Source organism: Perissodus microlepis, chromosome 3 (assembly GCF_051167445.1).
Source record: "Perissodus microlepis isolate ML-2025 ecotype Zambia chromosome 3, ASM5116744v1, whole genome shotgun sequence".
In the NCBI taxonomy this organism is placed as follows: domain Eukaryota; kingdom Metazoa; phylum Chordata; class Actinopteri; order Cichliformes; family Cichlidae; genus Perissodus; species Perissodus microlepis.
The window spans coordinates 17,844,093-17,860,802 of record NC_140463.1 but is presented as its reverse complement, the minus strand read 5'-3'; the positions used below and the strand labels follow the sequence as shown (position 1 = coordinate 17,860,802).

Here is a 16,710-nt window from a genome sequence, read left to right as displayed (position 1 = left end):
ACTGGCTGGAATGTGACCGGATGCGCACACGCGCACACACACACACACACACACACACACACACACACACACACACACACACACACACACACACACACACACACACACACACACACACACACACACACACAGACACAGAGCGTGGGTATGAGGGTGTGTTAAGGTGTGTATGAGCAAAAGGAAGAAAGACTTGGAAGGCAAACAGAAAGACCAACTAACAAATTATATGTTAGATATTCCGTTTTGTAGGTTTGTGTACCTGTGGTAGAAATGCACCGTATTGGACGAACTAGACCAGATGATGTCACTGATGTTGGTGAAATTAAAATATACCGAGGCACGAGTAGCATCCTCCAGGTCTGAAAAATGAAACCTGGAGATACAAAAAAATGCAGTACCTCTAATGTCCACTTGAGGCCCACTCCAAAAGTAAGCCAACTCTCATAGAGTCCTGTGTTAAAAATGTCCACCTTTACAGCAGAAATAAAGATGTTTACAGTCTAGTAAAAATGGGCTTTAGCCATCATGCTAAAAAGTTACCAGCTTAACATAATGGGCATGGCGTCTTTGATTGGCAGCTGTCCCAGCACTGCTGCTAGCTGTCAGCGAGGCTTCCCCTGCTTTCAAGTGCCTGAACTGGACACGTTTGTGATGTTGGTGCCTGCTGGAGTGAAATGATCTTTAAAAAAAAAAAGAAATAATAATAATATATTTTTTACAATACATATTTTTTTAGTCTACACTGATTAGCAGCTGTCTAACTAACCTGTTGGTGGATAAAGTGCAATTTAACCCTCTTGACCATATGTGTTAATTTCTGGCTAAAAAACCCCTACAACAACGTTTTGGCAAACCAAATTTATTCATTTATTTATTTTTAGTCTGAAACCAATAAGCTGCATTGTATAAAAGAAGCACCCATCCATCTTTTATAGACAGAAGAAAGCTGACTCTCTGCCAGTTCTCTGCTTTGAAGTGGCTTCCTTTCTCACTTTGTGATGGACAACACAGACTATTCACTGGAAAGTACGAATATGACGCATTCTCAGATAGGATGAATCATTCAGTCGGCTCAAGATTGCAACATAAAACCCTCCTCCATGCGAGGTGGTAAACTAACAAAACAGAGGGACGGCGTAAAAAGCATCCGAAGCGCTCGGTAGACGTCTCTCCTTGTACCAACAACTATTTTGTTCTGTGACGTCTACATCATGACAGAAAAATGGATGTTTCCTACATTTTGGCCCAGACATTAAAACGCGGCCTCCTCTAACAGTAATACGATTTGGTTCATCCCTCCTAAAACTCACACAAGAGACACCACGTTTCAGACCCTGTACGAGCAAAGGAAAGGAAAAGTGTGTGTTCGCATACCAGACATGCCATTGCAGATCTAATGTGCCTCCACTCATGCCAGTCATCTGACCCTAGTGAGGTCAGTGTGTGTCTGTCATGTGTCTTTCACAGACATTTTGAGTGAATAAGAAACAGACCGAGTGTGTGTCAACAAGGTCACACTAAATCGGTTTAAAAACTAAGATAAAACCTCTTCACTGAGCATTAAAGTGTATTAATATAATTCCAGTACAAGTGTGTGTGTGTGTGTGTGTGTGTGTGTGTGTTTAATCCTGTATACGTGTAGTAGTCTAGAAAAGAAATGCTCTGAGATTACAGATCAGTGCCCTAGTTTTTCTGTCTGCTCCCTTACAAACACAGACATTTGTACATTGTGGGGACCCTCACTGATATAAAGCATCTCTTTGGCCACTAACCATCACGCCTAAAAGCCTCGACTCAATGTTAAATTCAACCAAACCCACAGCATCCCCACAGCATCTTTTAAGAAGTCAAATAGGCCCTTACAAAGACAGTCATGCATCGCCCATCAGCAAACTTGACTTAAAAGGAGAGGAAAAAAAAAAGAACTGCTTTCACGTGTTTTGAATTGAATAAAAACCAAAATGTGCCCCCTAGAGGCCACAGAGAGAAATGCAGAACCGAACCATCAGTTGATCTTCGGGTGTCCCATCATCACACTATCAACTATACACTGTACTGGTTCTGCACCAGTATGACAGTGCATGTGTCTGTGTGCGCGCGTTAAGCCATCAGTTCCCATGGGACCAGACTTCATATCCCATGATCCCGCAGTTGTGAGAAGAATCTGAGGAATGTTGACTGCTGCACATTCCCACCCACACCTCCCTCTCTGTGTGTGCGTGCTGTGTGCCTATCTTTGTGATGACTAATTTAGTTTGAGTCCTTGGGATTGAGGACATCATTATCAGCTACGAGCATGATGGGATATCTGATGTTCTCACTGTGGCTGCTAGACAGCACGTTTTTTCATTTTTGTATTCGAAACTAATTCATGACATGTGAAATTAAAACATGTGACTCAGGACAGGTTGACTTGATCAGCCTGAAGCTTTTGGCTGATGGCATATAAAAGGTGCTTGAAGCTACGGTGAGGTCACAGGCTGGTTTGTGGACTCTTGATTTGAACATTTTGGCAATCGAGATCAATTTTTAAAAATAAACTCATATTCTACTACTTTATAAATCACAAATATAAGTCACAGACTGAGATGCTTTACCATCTGCAGTATCGTCACTATTGCAAACATGATCATAATTTACAACTCTGACTAAGACTCTTGACTTAGAGCCTAAACTCATCAGGAAAACATCACCAAGGTTGTGCATCCAAAGCTTCTTTCAACCATTATCTTTAGGAGTCGCCAAAGCAACTCACCTCACCCTATCCCAGCATCCTCCTCTGTCACACTAACCCTCTGCGTGTCATAATTCACTGCCTGCATCCATCTTCTCTCTGGTCTTACACTTGGAAGTTCCATCGCCTTTTTGTTGTGCCACCATATCCAAATCATAGACCATAGCTAGTCTCGCTACCATCGTGTAAGCCTTCCCTTTCGCTCTCGCTGCGATCTTTCTCTCACAAATCACCCTGAAACCTGTCTCCACCATGCCTGCACTCTCCTCTTCACCTCTCTTTTGCACCAAATGCTAGTGGATAGTTGACATCAGCTATTTCCCTGTTGTTCCCACATGTATTCTGTCTTGCTTCTACTCACTCTCCTTACCCTTCACTCCAGAGTTTACCTAGACCTCTAGGCTCACTTCGAAATGTCATCTGCTAACATCATAGTCCACGAAGACTCCTGTCTGATCTCATCTGTCACTCCTGCCGCACACCTCACCCCAGCCCCTGGCACCACGCTTTCTCTGCCTGTTCTTCATGCAGGGTTCAGGGTACAGTTCATCTGCTCTCTCTGACTCCACAAAGACACAGAAACTCCTTCTGACATTCTCATATATCAGCATGATGCCATAATGCTGCTCACAGATCATTATGGCATCATGCTGAGATTTGATTTAGTATGTACTTAATCTAGTATGTGCAAACAATCCCCGTAAGTCGAAAGCTCCACCTTCACACCGCTCTGAAAAGTTTCAGAAACTGTTTTTCTACTTCTCATTTACATAGTGTAAATAAAATATGTATATGTGTAAACTTACACACAAAGGGTATTTCAAACCCTTTGTGTGCACACACACACACACACACACACACACACACACACACACACACACCTCTGCATCGGTGTTTCACTCACTACACATCTCTATCAGGTGTATTTCATTCACACTGAGGAGATAAAGTGTGCACTGGCGCCACCTGCTGGATAATTGCAGAAGAAGCAGGAACTCATAAGTATAAAAATATATTGGCAGCAGTAGAAGAAACACTTTTATAGTTTAAAAGTATAAATACACCAATCAGTAAATGGACTTCAAGAGAAAATAAAGATCCTACTGATTTATTCTGTTTGAATGAGACTATCCTCCCCTGCTGTGGACCTACTGTGAACACAGTGTAATTACACATGATGTAACAGAACAGACAGAGCTCATTAAAGCGCCTCTCACATTTTAGGATATTTCACCATATTGGATTTTACAAACGCTGCAAGGTACAAATCGTAAGCAAATTGGGATATTTATCCATATATGCAAACTGTGTGAACACTGACCATTAGCCAATTACAGCAGCAGAATATGATGGGGCATCAAGGCATCTTCAAAAACACTTTAAATATCTGAATGAGATTTTATACTGGACGACTGATAAAATAGTTGAAATTTTTAAAATATCGTTCTTTATCCCAACGTGTTCATGAATAATCCTTGAAGTCCAAATCTGCTGTCTCTTTTTACAAATGTGTCAGGCGTTTCAATTGTTTGTCAGTTTCTAAATTCTCCAGCTCTTTGTTTCCCCGAAGATCTAAAACTGAGGTGGTGAGTATTAGACTGACCCACAGAGGAGCCACTTTATGGGCAAACCTCCAGTCTCAAATAATGAGAATGATCCTTTAATCCAAATACTGAAAATATACATGATTAAGTTCTTCTTTGTATTCCCTTACCCCTGACTCCTAACCATTCACTGCCTCTCCCTGATCCTGGTTCTGTTGGAGGTTTCTTCCTGTTAAAAGTCCATTCTTCCTTCCCACTCTCACCACGTGCTTCTCATTGCGCAGGGGTGACCAAACATTATACTAAGAGCACCACTGGAAAATCACTCAGGGGTCCTTTTTTAAGCATAAAAATTACGCTACTATGCTGCCACCATGAGGTAAAAACAGAAATTACACACAATAGGGTGAATTACACTTTATTACGCACGGTGGCACGGTGGTTGGCACTGTTGCCGCACAGCAAGAAGGTCCTGAGTTCAATTCCACCATCAGCCCCTTTTCTGTGTGGAGTTGGTGTGGGTTCTCCCTGGATTCGCCAGCTTCCTCCCACAGTCCTAACACATGCAGTTAGTGGGGATAGTTAATTGATTAATCTAAATTGCCCATAGGTGTGAATGTGGGAGTGAATGTAAGTGCGAATGGTTGCCCTGCGACAGACTAGCAGCCTGTCCAGGGTGTACCTCGCCTCTCGCCCAGCTGGGATGGGCTCCAGCGTCCCCCGCGAAGGAGAAGCTGATTGATGGATGGCTAATTATATTTATGGTGGCGAGCAATACACAATACATTTTGAATTAGGAACGACAGGTCATATAAAATCTGGCCTAGGGTGATGATTGGCCACCCAGCTGGACTTTGGACAAGCCTGTCAAAGGGGGAATCTGAGTTTTTGGGTCCTCTTGCTAACAGTAGGGCAGGTGTGTCAAAATAAATCCTGCACATCACCTTTCTAGCGCGCATGACACACAAGTGCTTAATCAAACAGAAGCCTGAAAATGATCAAGTTTACTAAGATAAAAAAAAAATAGAGGCTCTTTCACCTGAGGTGGAGACAAAGGTTCTTAGTGAGAGTACTCAGTACTCGATTTCTCACTGTGGGTCCTACCTTAAGTTGCAGATGAGCCTCAGGTGACGCCAGCTCCCCTTCCTCCTCTCTCTCCTCAGCATTTGCCGCCTCCTCCACCGCGTCGTCCTCCTCATTTTCTTCTTCTGCCGCCTCCTCCTCTCCTTTCATCTCTCCATCCTCCTTCCCCTCCCCTCCACTCTCTGCCTGTCCATTATCATCCTTGGTTGGTTCAAATTGGGTGGTGCCAAAGGGCTCTGAAGGACAGGACTCATCCTCAACAGTTAGTATGGCGACTCTAACCTCCTCTTCATCCTCGTCCCCCCTTCCTTGATGAGGGGAGGAGATGAAGGGAAAAGAGGTGAGAGAGGAAGAGGCAGAGATTGGGGTGTGTCCATTAATCAGCTGACTTCGAGCTTCGTCTCTGGGAGAAGCCTTCATCAATTCTGTTTCCTTTCCCTCATCTTCCTCCTCCATCTTTGTCCCCAATTTAGGTTTAAGAGAACCATCCCTCTGTTCCCCTCTTTCTCTCTCCTGCTCATGTATCGTCTCCTCCTCTCCCTCCTCTCTCCTTTCTCGATGTCGTCCCTCCATCGATCGTCTACTCTTTCTTCTTAACCAGCACAGGAATGTAGAAGCATCCTGAAAAGATAACAGGGATCAAAACATCAACATCATCATCAACAAAAACTGCAGCACAAACCTCCACTGAGGCAGCTCATTGTCTGGGCAGGATTTACTTTGAAGGGAATATTGTCATTATCTATTTATTCATTTAGGTTTTTTTCCTTTTTAAATATTCTATAAGAAGTTTGCACTTGTTCTTACTGCCCCACAAAGTGCAGGCTTTTAAAATTTAGCCTGTTTAAACACATTTTAATACACTTTTATATAGCTGTTTATGGCATTGTTATTGCATTGACTTTCAATCTATTGACCTTAAAGGAAAGATCAGAGGTCAAATGTAACAATATTTTATGTCTTTATACCGCACTTGCTATACATTGACCATACATACCAGACCACATAAGAATATTAGTTTTTAAGTTATAAGGCTTATTCTGTCCATTTTTCCATCAATAAAACATTAATGTAACGTCACACACAAACAGAGTGGGAAAGTATTTGGTTCTTTTAAATATCTTCTTAGAACATAAAAAACTGGAATGTGTGTAAAAATTGGATTATAGTTCTGCTTTTGCAGTATTTTTATGCTGCCAAAGTATAAATATCTGAGAACAAATGGGATTCAGTGTGTGCCCAATGAGAAAAAATAAAGCAGGAGGTTTTTATTTCATCAACCTATGCCAATTATTGTGTCTCATAAGCTAAAGACAGAAAGCATTTTAATGAATGACAAACAGCAGGTTTATTTATCTTCAAAACACAAAAGCATAAAAAAAACAATATTTTTTCAGTGGTTTCATATTGAAATTAACTCATGGTCACAGATTTAAACAACACTTCAGTTTTGGTTTCCTTTCCTTCAGAATTCAGAACATTTGTCCATGCCTTATGTATTGATCACTTTAATAATAGTAATATCACTTTGTAACTTAGTTATATGAATGTAGAATAGCATCACAAATGGGTCTTATGCTCTATCACACATACACTTTCCCAAAGGGACCATTGTATGGAGGTCAGAGACATCCAAGCGCTGCATGTCAGTGGGTCGTAATTATTATTATGATCACCATCATCATCATCATCATCATCATCATCTCGGAAAGAAGGGAGGCAACGGCTAAGTGAAAAACATAGTTGTAGTTCTCTCTCTCTCTCGGAAGGGAAGGTTTTAAGGATGAGCTGAACTGAAGGTATAGGCTCACTTGATGTGTTGTGTTTTTGTCTGTATGTGGATAAAAGAGGTCAGAGCGGCGGCCAATCTTTAGAGACCACTTTGGCGTTTGACTAGAGATTTTACCATATTGCAATATGTAATTGAACCCACATCAAAAAGTTGCTAACCAGGTGTTTGCAGTTTATTTTAAAACTCTCATGACAGTTCTTTAGATTTTTTGTGATTGAGCCACCCCCCCCCCCCAGTGACCCAATCCTCTTACGTACATCCATGGCCAAAAACACAAATGAAAATAAAATACACGAGTAATCAATCACTAAAAACGTATGAACATCCATTCCTAAATACAGAAAAGTACATGGAAGCACCAAAGTTCATCTCCTCTCTTTAGATCCACAAAGAAAGAGAAATTCCTTCAGACCTTCTCTTTGCTTCATGAACACTCGAAGCAAACACTCATTTAATTTTTCCACCAAACAAACTTAAATCATGCCCCTTATATAACATTTGGTTTTAAAAATTTTTTTTTTTCTTCAAACGGAACAAAAAAAACAAACACTTTTTTGACAAAATAAAAGCTCACTATAAGAATCTTTCTATTAAACACAGTGAAAGAGTTTTCCTCTGCCATCCTCACCTCTAAATGTCTCAATTTGGAAAGTTATAAACCGTTCTTTGTTGAAAGTCCGCCACTAACATGAGATCTTGTTTTTCTCTAATCAGTGCCTCTAAAGTATGACGGGTGATCTATGCAGAGAAGAAACACCACAAAAGTGAGCTCTCAGCAGGAATAGAGACCAAAGAAACTAAAAACTAAAATTAACACTTTAACCAGTCTCCAACTTGATGACTTCTTTTTATTTCAATTTGACAAACTCTGCAGTGGCTCCGTAATTAGAAAGACAAAGTCCAGCATAGAGCGGCTGAGTGAATGTGGTCTGGACTCTGTGGAGGAGAGTCATGGTTTCAGAGACGCTGTAGAAAGACAGAATACCTGCTCTGTGATCCAGGTACACTCCTACTCTGGAGGACCGAGGACCTGAGAGGACAGTTTGGACTTTGTTGTGCCAAAATTGAAAATTGTTTGTGTCAAAACGTAATGCCCAACATTTGTCACTGTATCCAAAAAAACATCCATTGTCCCTCCCTGCTCCACTGATATTCTTGTATGACACTGCTATACCAACTGCCCCCCCTCTCCACTTCACCTCCCAGTAACAACGTCCAGTCAGACTCTCTCTACTCAGGACCTGAAACAATCTGGTGAATCTGTCTGGATGATCAGAATAAGACTGTTTTTGTTTCGTAAATGTTGCTTTTCTGTTCCCCTCAGATAATAACAGATACTTGTTTGCTGTGTTTGGATCCAGTGTGATTTCATGTGAATATTTTAAGAATCCAGCTCTGGTCTTTGGCTCTGTTGGTGACAGTAAAACATCCTCTTCAGTGACTGTCAGTGAGATGTTTGTCCATTCCTCTCTCAGAATGTCCTGTAGTTTATCTCTGGTCTCTGACACAGCTGCTGTCACATCCTCAAAGTAGCTCAGAGGACGAATATTGATGCTGGATGAGTGTGTAGACTCACTGAGTGCTGACAGTGAGGGGTAGTTGTGTAGAAAGTGGTTGTGATCCTCTGTGTGTGAGAGCTGCTCCAGCTCGCCGTCTTTCCTCTTCAGCTCAGCGATCTCCTGCTCCAGCTTCTCCTGAAGCTCTTTGACTCGACTCACTTCAGTTTCCTGCTGGGATCTGACCTGCTGCTTCACATCAGAGCTTCTTTTCTGGAGGAGACGGATCAGCTCAGTGAACATCTTCTCACTGTCCTCCACTGCTTTATCAGCAGAGCCATTGATGGCCTCCACCTCCTGTTGAAGCAGCTTCACATCTTTCTCTCGCTCCTGGATTCTCTGCTGGATGTTTAGTCGTCTCACCTCGAGCTCCTTCTGCTTCTCAGTCCTTTCTGCTGCAGCTGGGACTGTTTCATGGCCTTTATGTTCATCCATTGTGCAGAGATAACAGATACTCTGCTGATCAGTACGACAGAAAATCTTCATCACCTCATCATGACGAGAGCAGATGTTCTCCTGGAGCTTCTTGGAGGGGGCCACCAGCTTGTGTTTCTTCAACTGAACTACATCATAGTGAGGTTGGAGGTGTTTCTCACAGTAAGAGACCAGACAGACTAAACAGGACTTGATGGCTTTCAGCTTCCTCCCAGTGCAGACATCACAGGCCACATCTTCAGGTCCAGCATAGCAGTGATCAGCTGGAGCAGCTTGGAGTCCAGTCTTCTTCAGCTGCTCCACTAAAGCTGCTAACATGGTGTTTTTCTCCAGGACAGGCCTCGGTGTGAAAGTCTTCCTGCACTGAGGGCAGCTGTGGATTCCCTTCCTGTCCTATTCATCAAAGTGAGATTTAATACAGTTCATGCAGTAGCTGTGTCCACAGGTTGTAGTCACCGGATCCTTCAGTAGATCCAAACAGATGGAACAGTTTAATTCTTTTCTATACAATCAGAGCAGATTTATAAATGTTGATCAATTCAGTTTTTGTGTGATAAATTTTCTTTTTTTTTTTTTCTTTTTTTTTTGTGTCCCGTTTGGATCTTTAGCCATCAGAATTGTTGTCTTAAGGCCAAGAAAGATGCCAAGCGGATTTATTTTACCAAGTGGATCATCATGGCCTTGCCATATTGGTCCATTTGATTGACCTTTATTATAATTATGTATTTATTTTATTTTCGGTTGCTACAAACGGGACAGACGTGACTGGGGGATAGGACAGGGAGAAAGAATGAAAGAAAGAGAGGGAGAGAAAGAAAACCAAAGGGGAGAAGAGACGGTGAGAAGGGGGGGAAGAAAGGAAAAAACAAACAAACAAACAAAACACCTGGATCACCTGTATGGAGAAAAAAAACAGAAGAGAAAGCAAACAACAAAGAGCAACATAATAAAAACAGCACCATCACAATAAACTAGCTAGCAGTAGATAACAGTAGATACTAAATAATAAACGATATTGTGCAGCACGCAAGATAGACAGCGCACAATGTGCTTTGAGGCAGCAGCCAAGAAAGGTGTAGTCCGCGTCTGTGAACACCCGTGTGTACACCTGTGTGGATCAGCATGCTTGTATTCCAAAGGTTTCTCCATGTAACGATCTGCTAGGGAGTGTGGGGAGCCATAGCCCCGTCCACCAGGGTATGAAGCAGGTATGGAGGAGATCCAGGCCCCAGATATCCAGAGGCCCCAGAGTACAAGGACCCGAGGAGGACCACCAAAGGGGGGGGGGAACCGTGCCACCCTCCTGGGAAGAGCTGAGTAGAGCCCCAAACGAGAGGTCACCCCGCAGCTACGGAGCAGAGGCCAGAGGGGGTTGCAGTGGCGTGCCCGCGGGCTCTGCCGGCAGCCAGCTGTGCCAGAGAGGACCGAGCTTCAGGCCCAGAGGCCAGAGGCCTGAGGGCATCCCACCCCCCGGAAGGAGCCCAGCCGGGCCACAGGCGCCCGGCCCCGCCAATCGGCCACCAGGAGTGAGCCGGTACATGCATGAGCGCCCAGCCCCAGATGACAAGGACCACCAACACACCAACGTCTGAGGGCATCAGCCACCGGCAGGGAGTGTGGTGAGGGGAGATAGGCCTCCGTACTTTAGAGGGCCTGAGATGTACCCAGAGAGGTTGAGTCTAAGACCCAACCAGACATATAGACACAGACAAACAGGCACACGCGGACACAGACGTGCATTCCCACCCCCATATGCACAACCAAATACTCGGCACTCACCGAGTATTTGTGTGATAAATTTTCAGTTACCAGTGTTTCACTTTAGTAAAATTACCATGAAATCGCTTTCTACTTGTTAGAGATGCTGTTTTCTGCACTTTTTCCCTTTTAAGGCATAAACATTTTATCCCTTGTGCTAGAGTTCCATCTTGTGGCCCATTTGGGTAGTGCTTTACTAAATGTGAACGCTCTTAAGGAGTGGTATTAGATTGATGCACCTCCTTAGCAGATTTGTTTTAGAGGAATTTGCAGCCAGCTATTTTACCCTTTAATCTTTATTTATCTTCTAATATATCTCCTGTTCTTGATTGCATAACCCACACCAAATCACCGTACCACATTCTCCTACACTATGCCATAACTCTATGTACCATCCATCTAAATGTAAATAAACTCCACTCTTACAATTTACTCCCTGGATTTCAGCCTCCCCTTCTGACTGAGGATAACTATTGTAGCAAAACCCAGCATTGAACTGAATAACAGCATTCTGTACAAGAAGAGTTGTGTAAGAGCCAATTAGCACATGTGCAGAGCTACAGAAATCAACTGAAAACCTATGGAAAGAAGTAAAGGTCAGAGTTCACAGAAGGGGCCCACAGAACCTTTGAAGTCTGTGTGGCAGGGCCAAAACCACACCTGAGCTGAGATGAGGTAAAGGCTTTTCTACCAAGTACTAAATACATTTCAGTAGGTGTGTTCAATACGTTTTCCCTGTGTGATTGTTCGTCATTACATAAAATTTATGGAGATCCATGGTTTGATTTCCTTGCATGTTTGGATTAGATGGGTTGTTACAGACATTTGATGAGATTTCATGTCAGTAGCACCTTTAGAAATAAATTTAATTAGAAAAATTGGTGACATGTTTAATACTTATTCTACCAGCTGTATATAGTAACTATTTTTAGAAAATATGCGGACAGAGTGGAACTACAGAGTTTCAGGTAAAAGAGGGAGGAGTTATCAGGGTTTCGATTTTGAGCCATCTTTTAATATAGAAGAGCGCATTTAAAACACTAGTAAACACAATTCTTAGGCTGTAAATGTTAATCAGTTTCAAAGTAATGAACAAAATAGAAGTTAAATCACTATACTTACAATATTAAAAGGTCATTATGCAAAAGACAGGTTAAATAAATCAACCGCTGCAACTACAGAAACCATCAACACAGTAAATAAAGATTCAGTTAAACTCTATTTATAGAGTAGTAAGGTGTAATATGGTGTAAGGTGAAGATCGTACAATAATACAGAGAAAATAGAAATCCTCAACAATTAGATGACCCCTTATGAGCAAGCACTTTGACAGCAATGGGATGGGAAAAAATCCCTTTTACCAGGAAGAAACCTCCAGCAGAAGCAGGCTCAGGGAGGGGCGGACATCTGTAGCAACTGGTTGGGGTGAGGGGAGGAAGACAGGGCAAAGACAAGCAGTGGAAGAGAGCCAGAGATTAATAATAACTAATGATTAAAGGCAGAGAGGTGTAAAAGACGTGTTAAAACAGGTGATTGAAAAAGAAACAGTGCATCATAGAAGCCCCAGCTTCAGGCCTTCACAACTAAGGGAGGATTCAGGGTTACACAATCCAGCCCTAACTGTATGCTATGCCATATCTTCCTGCACTGAGGGCAGCTGTGGATTCCCTTCCTGTCCTCTTCATCCCAGAAACTTTTAATACAGTTCCTGCAGTAGCTGTGTCCACAGGCTGTAGTCACCGGATCCTTCAGTAGATCCAAACAGATGAAACAAGAGAAGGTTTCTTGGTCCAGCTGAACTCCTTTCTGTGCCATTTCTCCTCTCAGTGTCAGTGACTGTGTGAGTTTCTCTGGGATCCAATGGAAAATATTTGTAATATGTGTACAGACTGGAGCTGCTATGTTTCAAGTAAAAGTGGGAGTTTTGTTAAAGGAGTGGTTTGAAGCATACACTGCATATTTAACCCTTGTTATACAAGAGAGCACCTTTAAAATGCTAGTCAGCACATTAGGTACAGTATGAAAATTCTAATGAAATATGAGTGAAATCAGTCACATGTGCTTGTAACAACTGACATTTAATGGCACCAATCACAAAAATCGCCCCCACAACAACACCCAAAGCCAAAATACACCGATTACTGTAGCTAAAGAAGATATTTAAAACTTTTAAACAACTTCTGCAATGAATCCAACCACTAAAACTACACCAACACTTGTGACAAAAGAATGGCAGCCACTTACATGAAGCACCTGCTACAAACAACAGCAGCTCCAGCGATCAGACAAACCAACATCAAACATTAAGTCAATCTGGCTTCTGCAACTAAAATGACCACTACAACTTACAACAGCATCCAAAACATGGCAACCATCTGCAACTAAGAAGAACAAAAAAACAATTAAGCAAAGCAAATCTTTAACCTCACAACTTCTGAGCCAATTAGTGAACCTACAGCACCAATTACAAAGCACATGGCACTGTACAATCTATTTGTGTAATTTCACCAACACCAGCAATCAAATTCAGATCCTACAACAAAATCCCAGAATTATTTAAGACCTTTTCTGCTAAACACCAAAAAACAAATTTCTTTCCATGTTGCACAAACACTTATTCGAACATCTATAAGTAAATATAATTTAAGATTTACAGCATTTAATCCCAAATAAAGTCAAAAACAGAGTGTTGTGATGCACGCTCAATCGTACAGCTGTTCATCTGGACGTAGCATTTCACCACTCATCCAAGTGACTTCTTCAGTCTCTGCTGACTCCAGGTTTCCCCTGGAAACATAAACAGTACATCTGCACAATAACTGATGCTAGCACCACTGAACGAACAATGTGCTGCGAGGTATTTAATATGCAAACTGTCATCACCATTGATCCTGATGAAACAGAGCAGTTCTCAGATTCCTTCCACACATATTCTCACTACTGGCATACAATGATAATAGCAGACTGTCCTCCAGAGCTCATAAGCTGTCACATTCCAGGCAAATTAAAAAAACAAAATAAAGTTGATGCTGGACTGAATTTGATCATGAGAGTTTTGACCAACTGCAGTGTACAGTTCATTACTGTAGCACAGTGTAAATCTATCAAGGGACTATGATTTTCTCAAGATCTGCTGGATTAGTCTGGAGATTGTTTTGTCAAGGACTATCGAAAGACTCTCACACAGGACTCCAAACAGCTCAGTACATCACCATCAAGTGTCAAATGTTGCACTGAATCCCACAAAAACTAACAACAATCACCAAAAACAGCTTTTATTTTACTTTTTTTAAAGCGCGTACTCAGTACAGTGAAATGGTCTGAAGGCTGACTGAAAGGTTGTTCTCTTTTCATAGAACTTCATCCTGATATAAGCCAGTGGTTACCAACAACGGTTCATTCTTGCTCTAAGCCAAGAGTTAAGTGTCTCAACAGTTTGAGGTCTTCTTTATTGTACTTTTATTTTTGTTTTAAAATGCACCAAATGTTTTCAGTGGACAACAGATGTGGACTACGGGCTGTCATCACAGGCTTTTCTCTTTTCTCTGTTATTGCTGAGAATTTGACTAGCGTTTGAGTAAATAAAACCTCCTCCTCCTTATTTCAGGATAATTTCCCTTCATGCAATGACTAATTGACCTGTAATCTGTCAAACATCAGTCATTTAGAGGCAGACAGAACACTTCAATTAGTTTTTGGCTAACTGACTTTTATACATCCTTCATTTATCCAGGTAAAAAGGTAAAAGTAAGAAGTTTTATTCAAATTTTTTTTAATCTATTTTTCAAGTAAGATCTGGCCAAGAGTGCAGCAGAAATCGCAACAAATATAACAACAGTTCTCTGTTGTTAAAACAACAACAACAACAACAACACCACACACACACAAGTAATCACTTTTCCTGGCCATGTATTTGACACAAGCCGTCCACACAGACAGATGTAATCACCTAGTCTACCAAACCCAACCAATCCCAGAGCCTACAAGAAAACCCGAACATTACCGTTCATACTTGTATAATGAGACTCAAATCCTGCCTGCAACAAGTGTGTGTTTTGATAACTACCCATATGATGTCGTACTTCAAACTGCCTGCAGCTAAAAAATATCGGGTATCTCTATAGTTAATATCGATATCTCCGTCATTTTTACAACCACCTGTTTAGCCACTAAAAAAATCAATACGACTATGTTAAAAGCTTTAAACCGAGACGGACTTACGTTTTGAGCTTTCCTCTCGCTCTTCGGACTTTAAAATTTAAAAACCGGCATTTTCTTCTTTGTTTATTCTTCACAGCAGCTTCAGCGTTTCCGCTTCAAACAAACACCTCGGCTCTGAAGATGTCTCCAGAGCGTTGAAATTACACACTTTCTGCTTCTAAAAAACCTCAAACCTCAGAGAAACTAAACTTTATCCCGTTCTCTTCTCTCTTGTCTCTCTTTTACACATGGAGCTTTGTTTGGCGCGGTTTAATGACGTCAGGCGCCTGAATTACATAACGCTCCGCCATTGTCCAATCAAACGCCTCACAGCTTCCTCTTTGTGTGCTGACGTCTCGTTGTGAAAATCTGTTGTTTAGTTTACTGTGGAAAAACTAAATATCTGCAAACCTGCAGCTCTCAACCATTATAATAATGGTGGCATAACTTTTTTAAAATTACATTTAGTTATCTAATAATACACTAATCCTAATACTCTTATACCAAAGCCTGTTTATTTCAACCCACAAATGCATTTTCCTCACAGATGTGGCTTCATTTAAGGTTTCACAGAGGTGTACACAATGGTGTGAGGTTCATTGCCAAGAAGCACTGTTACAAAAAATAAATGACCAAACACAAACGTCGTTCCTTTTTGTGCTAAAATCCTGATTTTATAATATATATGAGACTTATATCAGGACCAGAGCAGATGGACTAGACGCCAAGCAACTTTGATGGGGTGAAATTAGACTGAGCTCACTTTATTTCATTACAAAAAAATGAAGAAAAACAGAGAGGAAGATTAATGCTTCCATCTTTACAGCCTGCACAACAAATTCAAGCATAAAGAACCTGTCTGAAACCACAACATGAACCTGTAATAACCATACATGCAAAGTACACTCACTGCAAATTTGTTTTGCATGTCTCAAGTGAGAATTGGGATAAGACATTTTTTTGTTTAGTTTTTTAACATACAGATTTGAATATTTGCTCCACGTCTGACAATGTTCATGTAAAGTTTCCTTCAGATTGGCCCACCATAATTGGTTGATTTGATATTTACCTATTATATACATATATACAAAGATGAAGGGTAAGGACCTTGTGTAATACAGCTAGCACCCCATAGCAAATTGTAACATGTATATGGTAGGAAGCGAAGGCTGGGAGACTCTGTGATACAACCTGTACCACTAATCTTAACCTGATTTACAAAGAGGACCTTTCAAGTTAGAATATTTAAGAATATTCTATATTACAGCCTGCAAATCTAAATCTACACTGATGTTCTTCATTCTTGTATGTGACTGCATCTCCCCTCTCTCTCCACTCCACCTCCCAGTAACAACGTCCAGTCAGAATCTCTCCGCACAGAACCTGCCAACATAAAGCAGCAGAGGACGGTGATTTCATTATTACTGTGTATGTGAAAGATTAGCTGCCAAACAGCACAGTTTACAACAAATGAAAGCCAATCAGCATAGTGCCAAAATCACCGAACATCTGTGAGCTCTACGGGTGACCACGTGTGGCTCGTTGGTCTAGGGGTATGATTCTCGCTTTGGGTGCGAGAGGTCCCGGGTTCAAATCCCGGACGAGCCC

The 16,710-nt window shown here is 41.6% G+C and overlaps 2 protein-coding genes and 1 non-coding gene across 3 annotated transcripts in view; 1 reads left to right on the top strand and 2 right to left on the bottom strand.

Moving 5' to 3' along the window:
* Positions 1 to 15,358, bottom strand: part of LOC146390280 (F-box/WD repeat-containing protein 7-like) — a 54,142-nt gene extending 38,784 nt beyond the window's left edge. Inside the window, exons 1-2 of the mRNA XM_084923331.1 lie at positions 15,124 to 15,358; positions 5,383 to 5,982 (exon numbers count right to left, since the gene is read on the bottom strand). Coding sequence (XP_084779457.1) covers positions 5,383 to 5,934 — 552 coding nt within the window. The 5' untranslated portion in view covers positions 5,935 to 5,982; positions 15,124 to 15,358. The remainder of the gene's footprint in view (positions 1 to 5,382; positions 5,983 to 15,123) is intronic.
* On the bottom strand, positions 6,642 to 15,109 carry LOC146390281 (tripartite motif-containing protein 16-like). Its single transcript, XM_084923338.1, has 2 exons — positions 12,551 to 15,109; positions 6,642 to 9,532 (listed from the first exon to the last, which is right to left on the bottom strand). The coding sequence occupies exons 1-2, from the start codon at positions 12,715 to 12,717 to the stop codon at positions 8,002 to 8,004; spliced, it is 1,698 nt and encodes a 565-aa protein (XP_084779464.1). The 5' UTR covers positions 12,718 to 15,109; the 3' UTR covers positions 6,642 to 8,001.
* A 1,280-nt stretch (positions 15,359 to 16,638) lies between the features above and the next one.
* Positions 16,639 to 16,710, top strand: trnap-ugg (transfer RNA proline (anticodon UGG)). Its single transcript has one exon. It is a non-coding gene; the product is annotated as a tRNA-Pro (tRNA).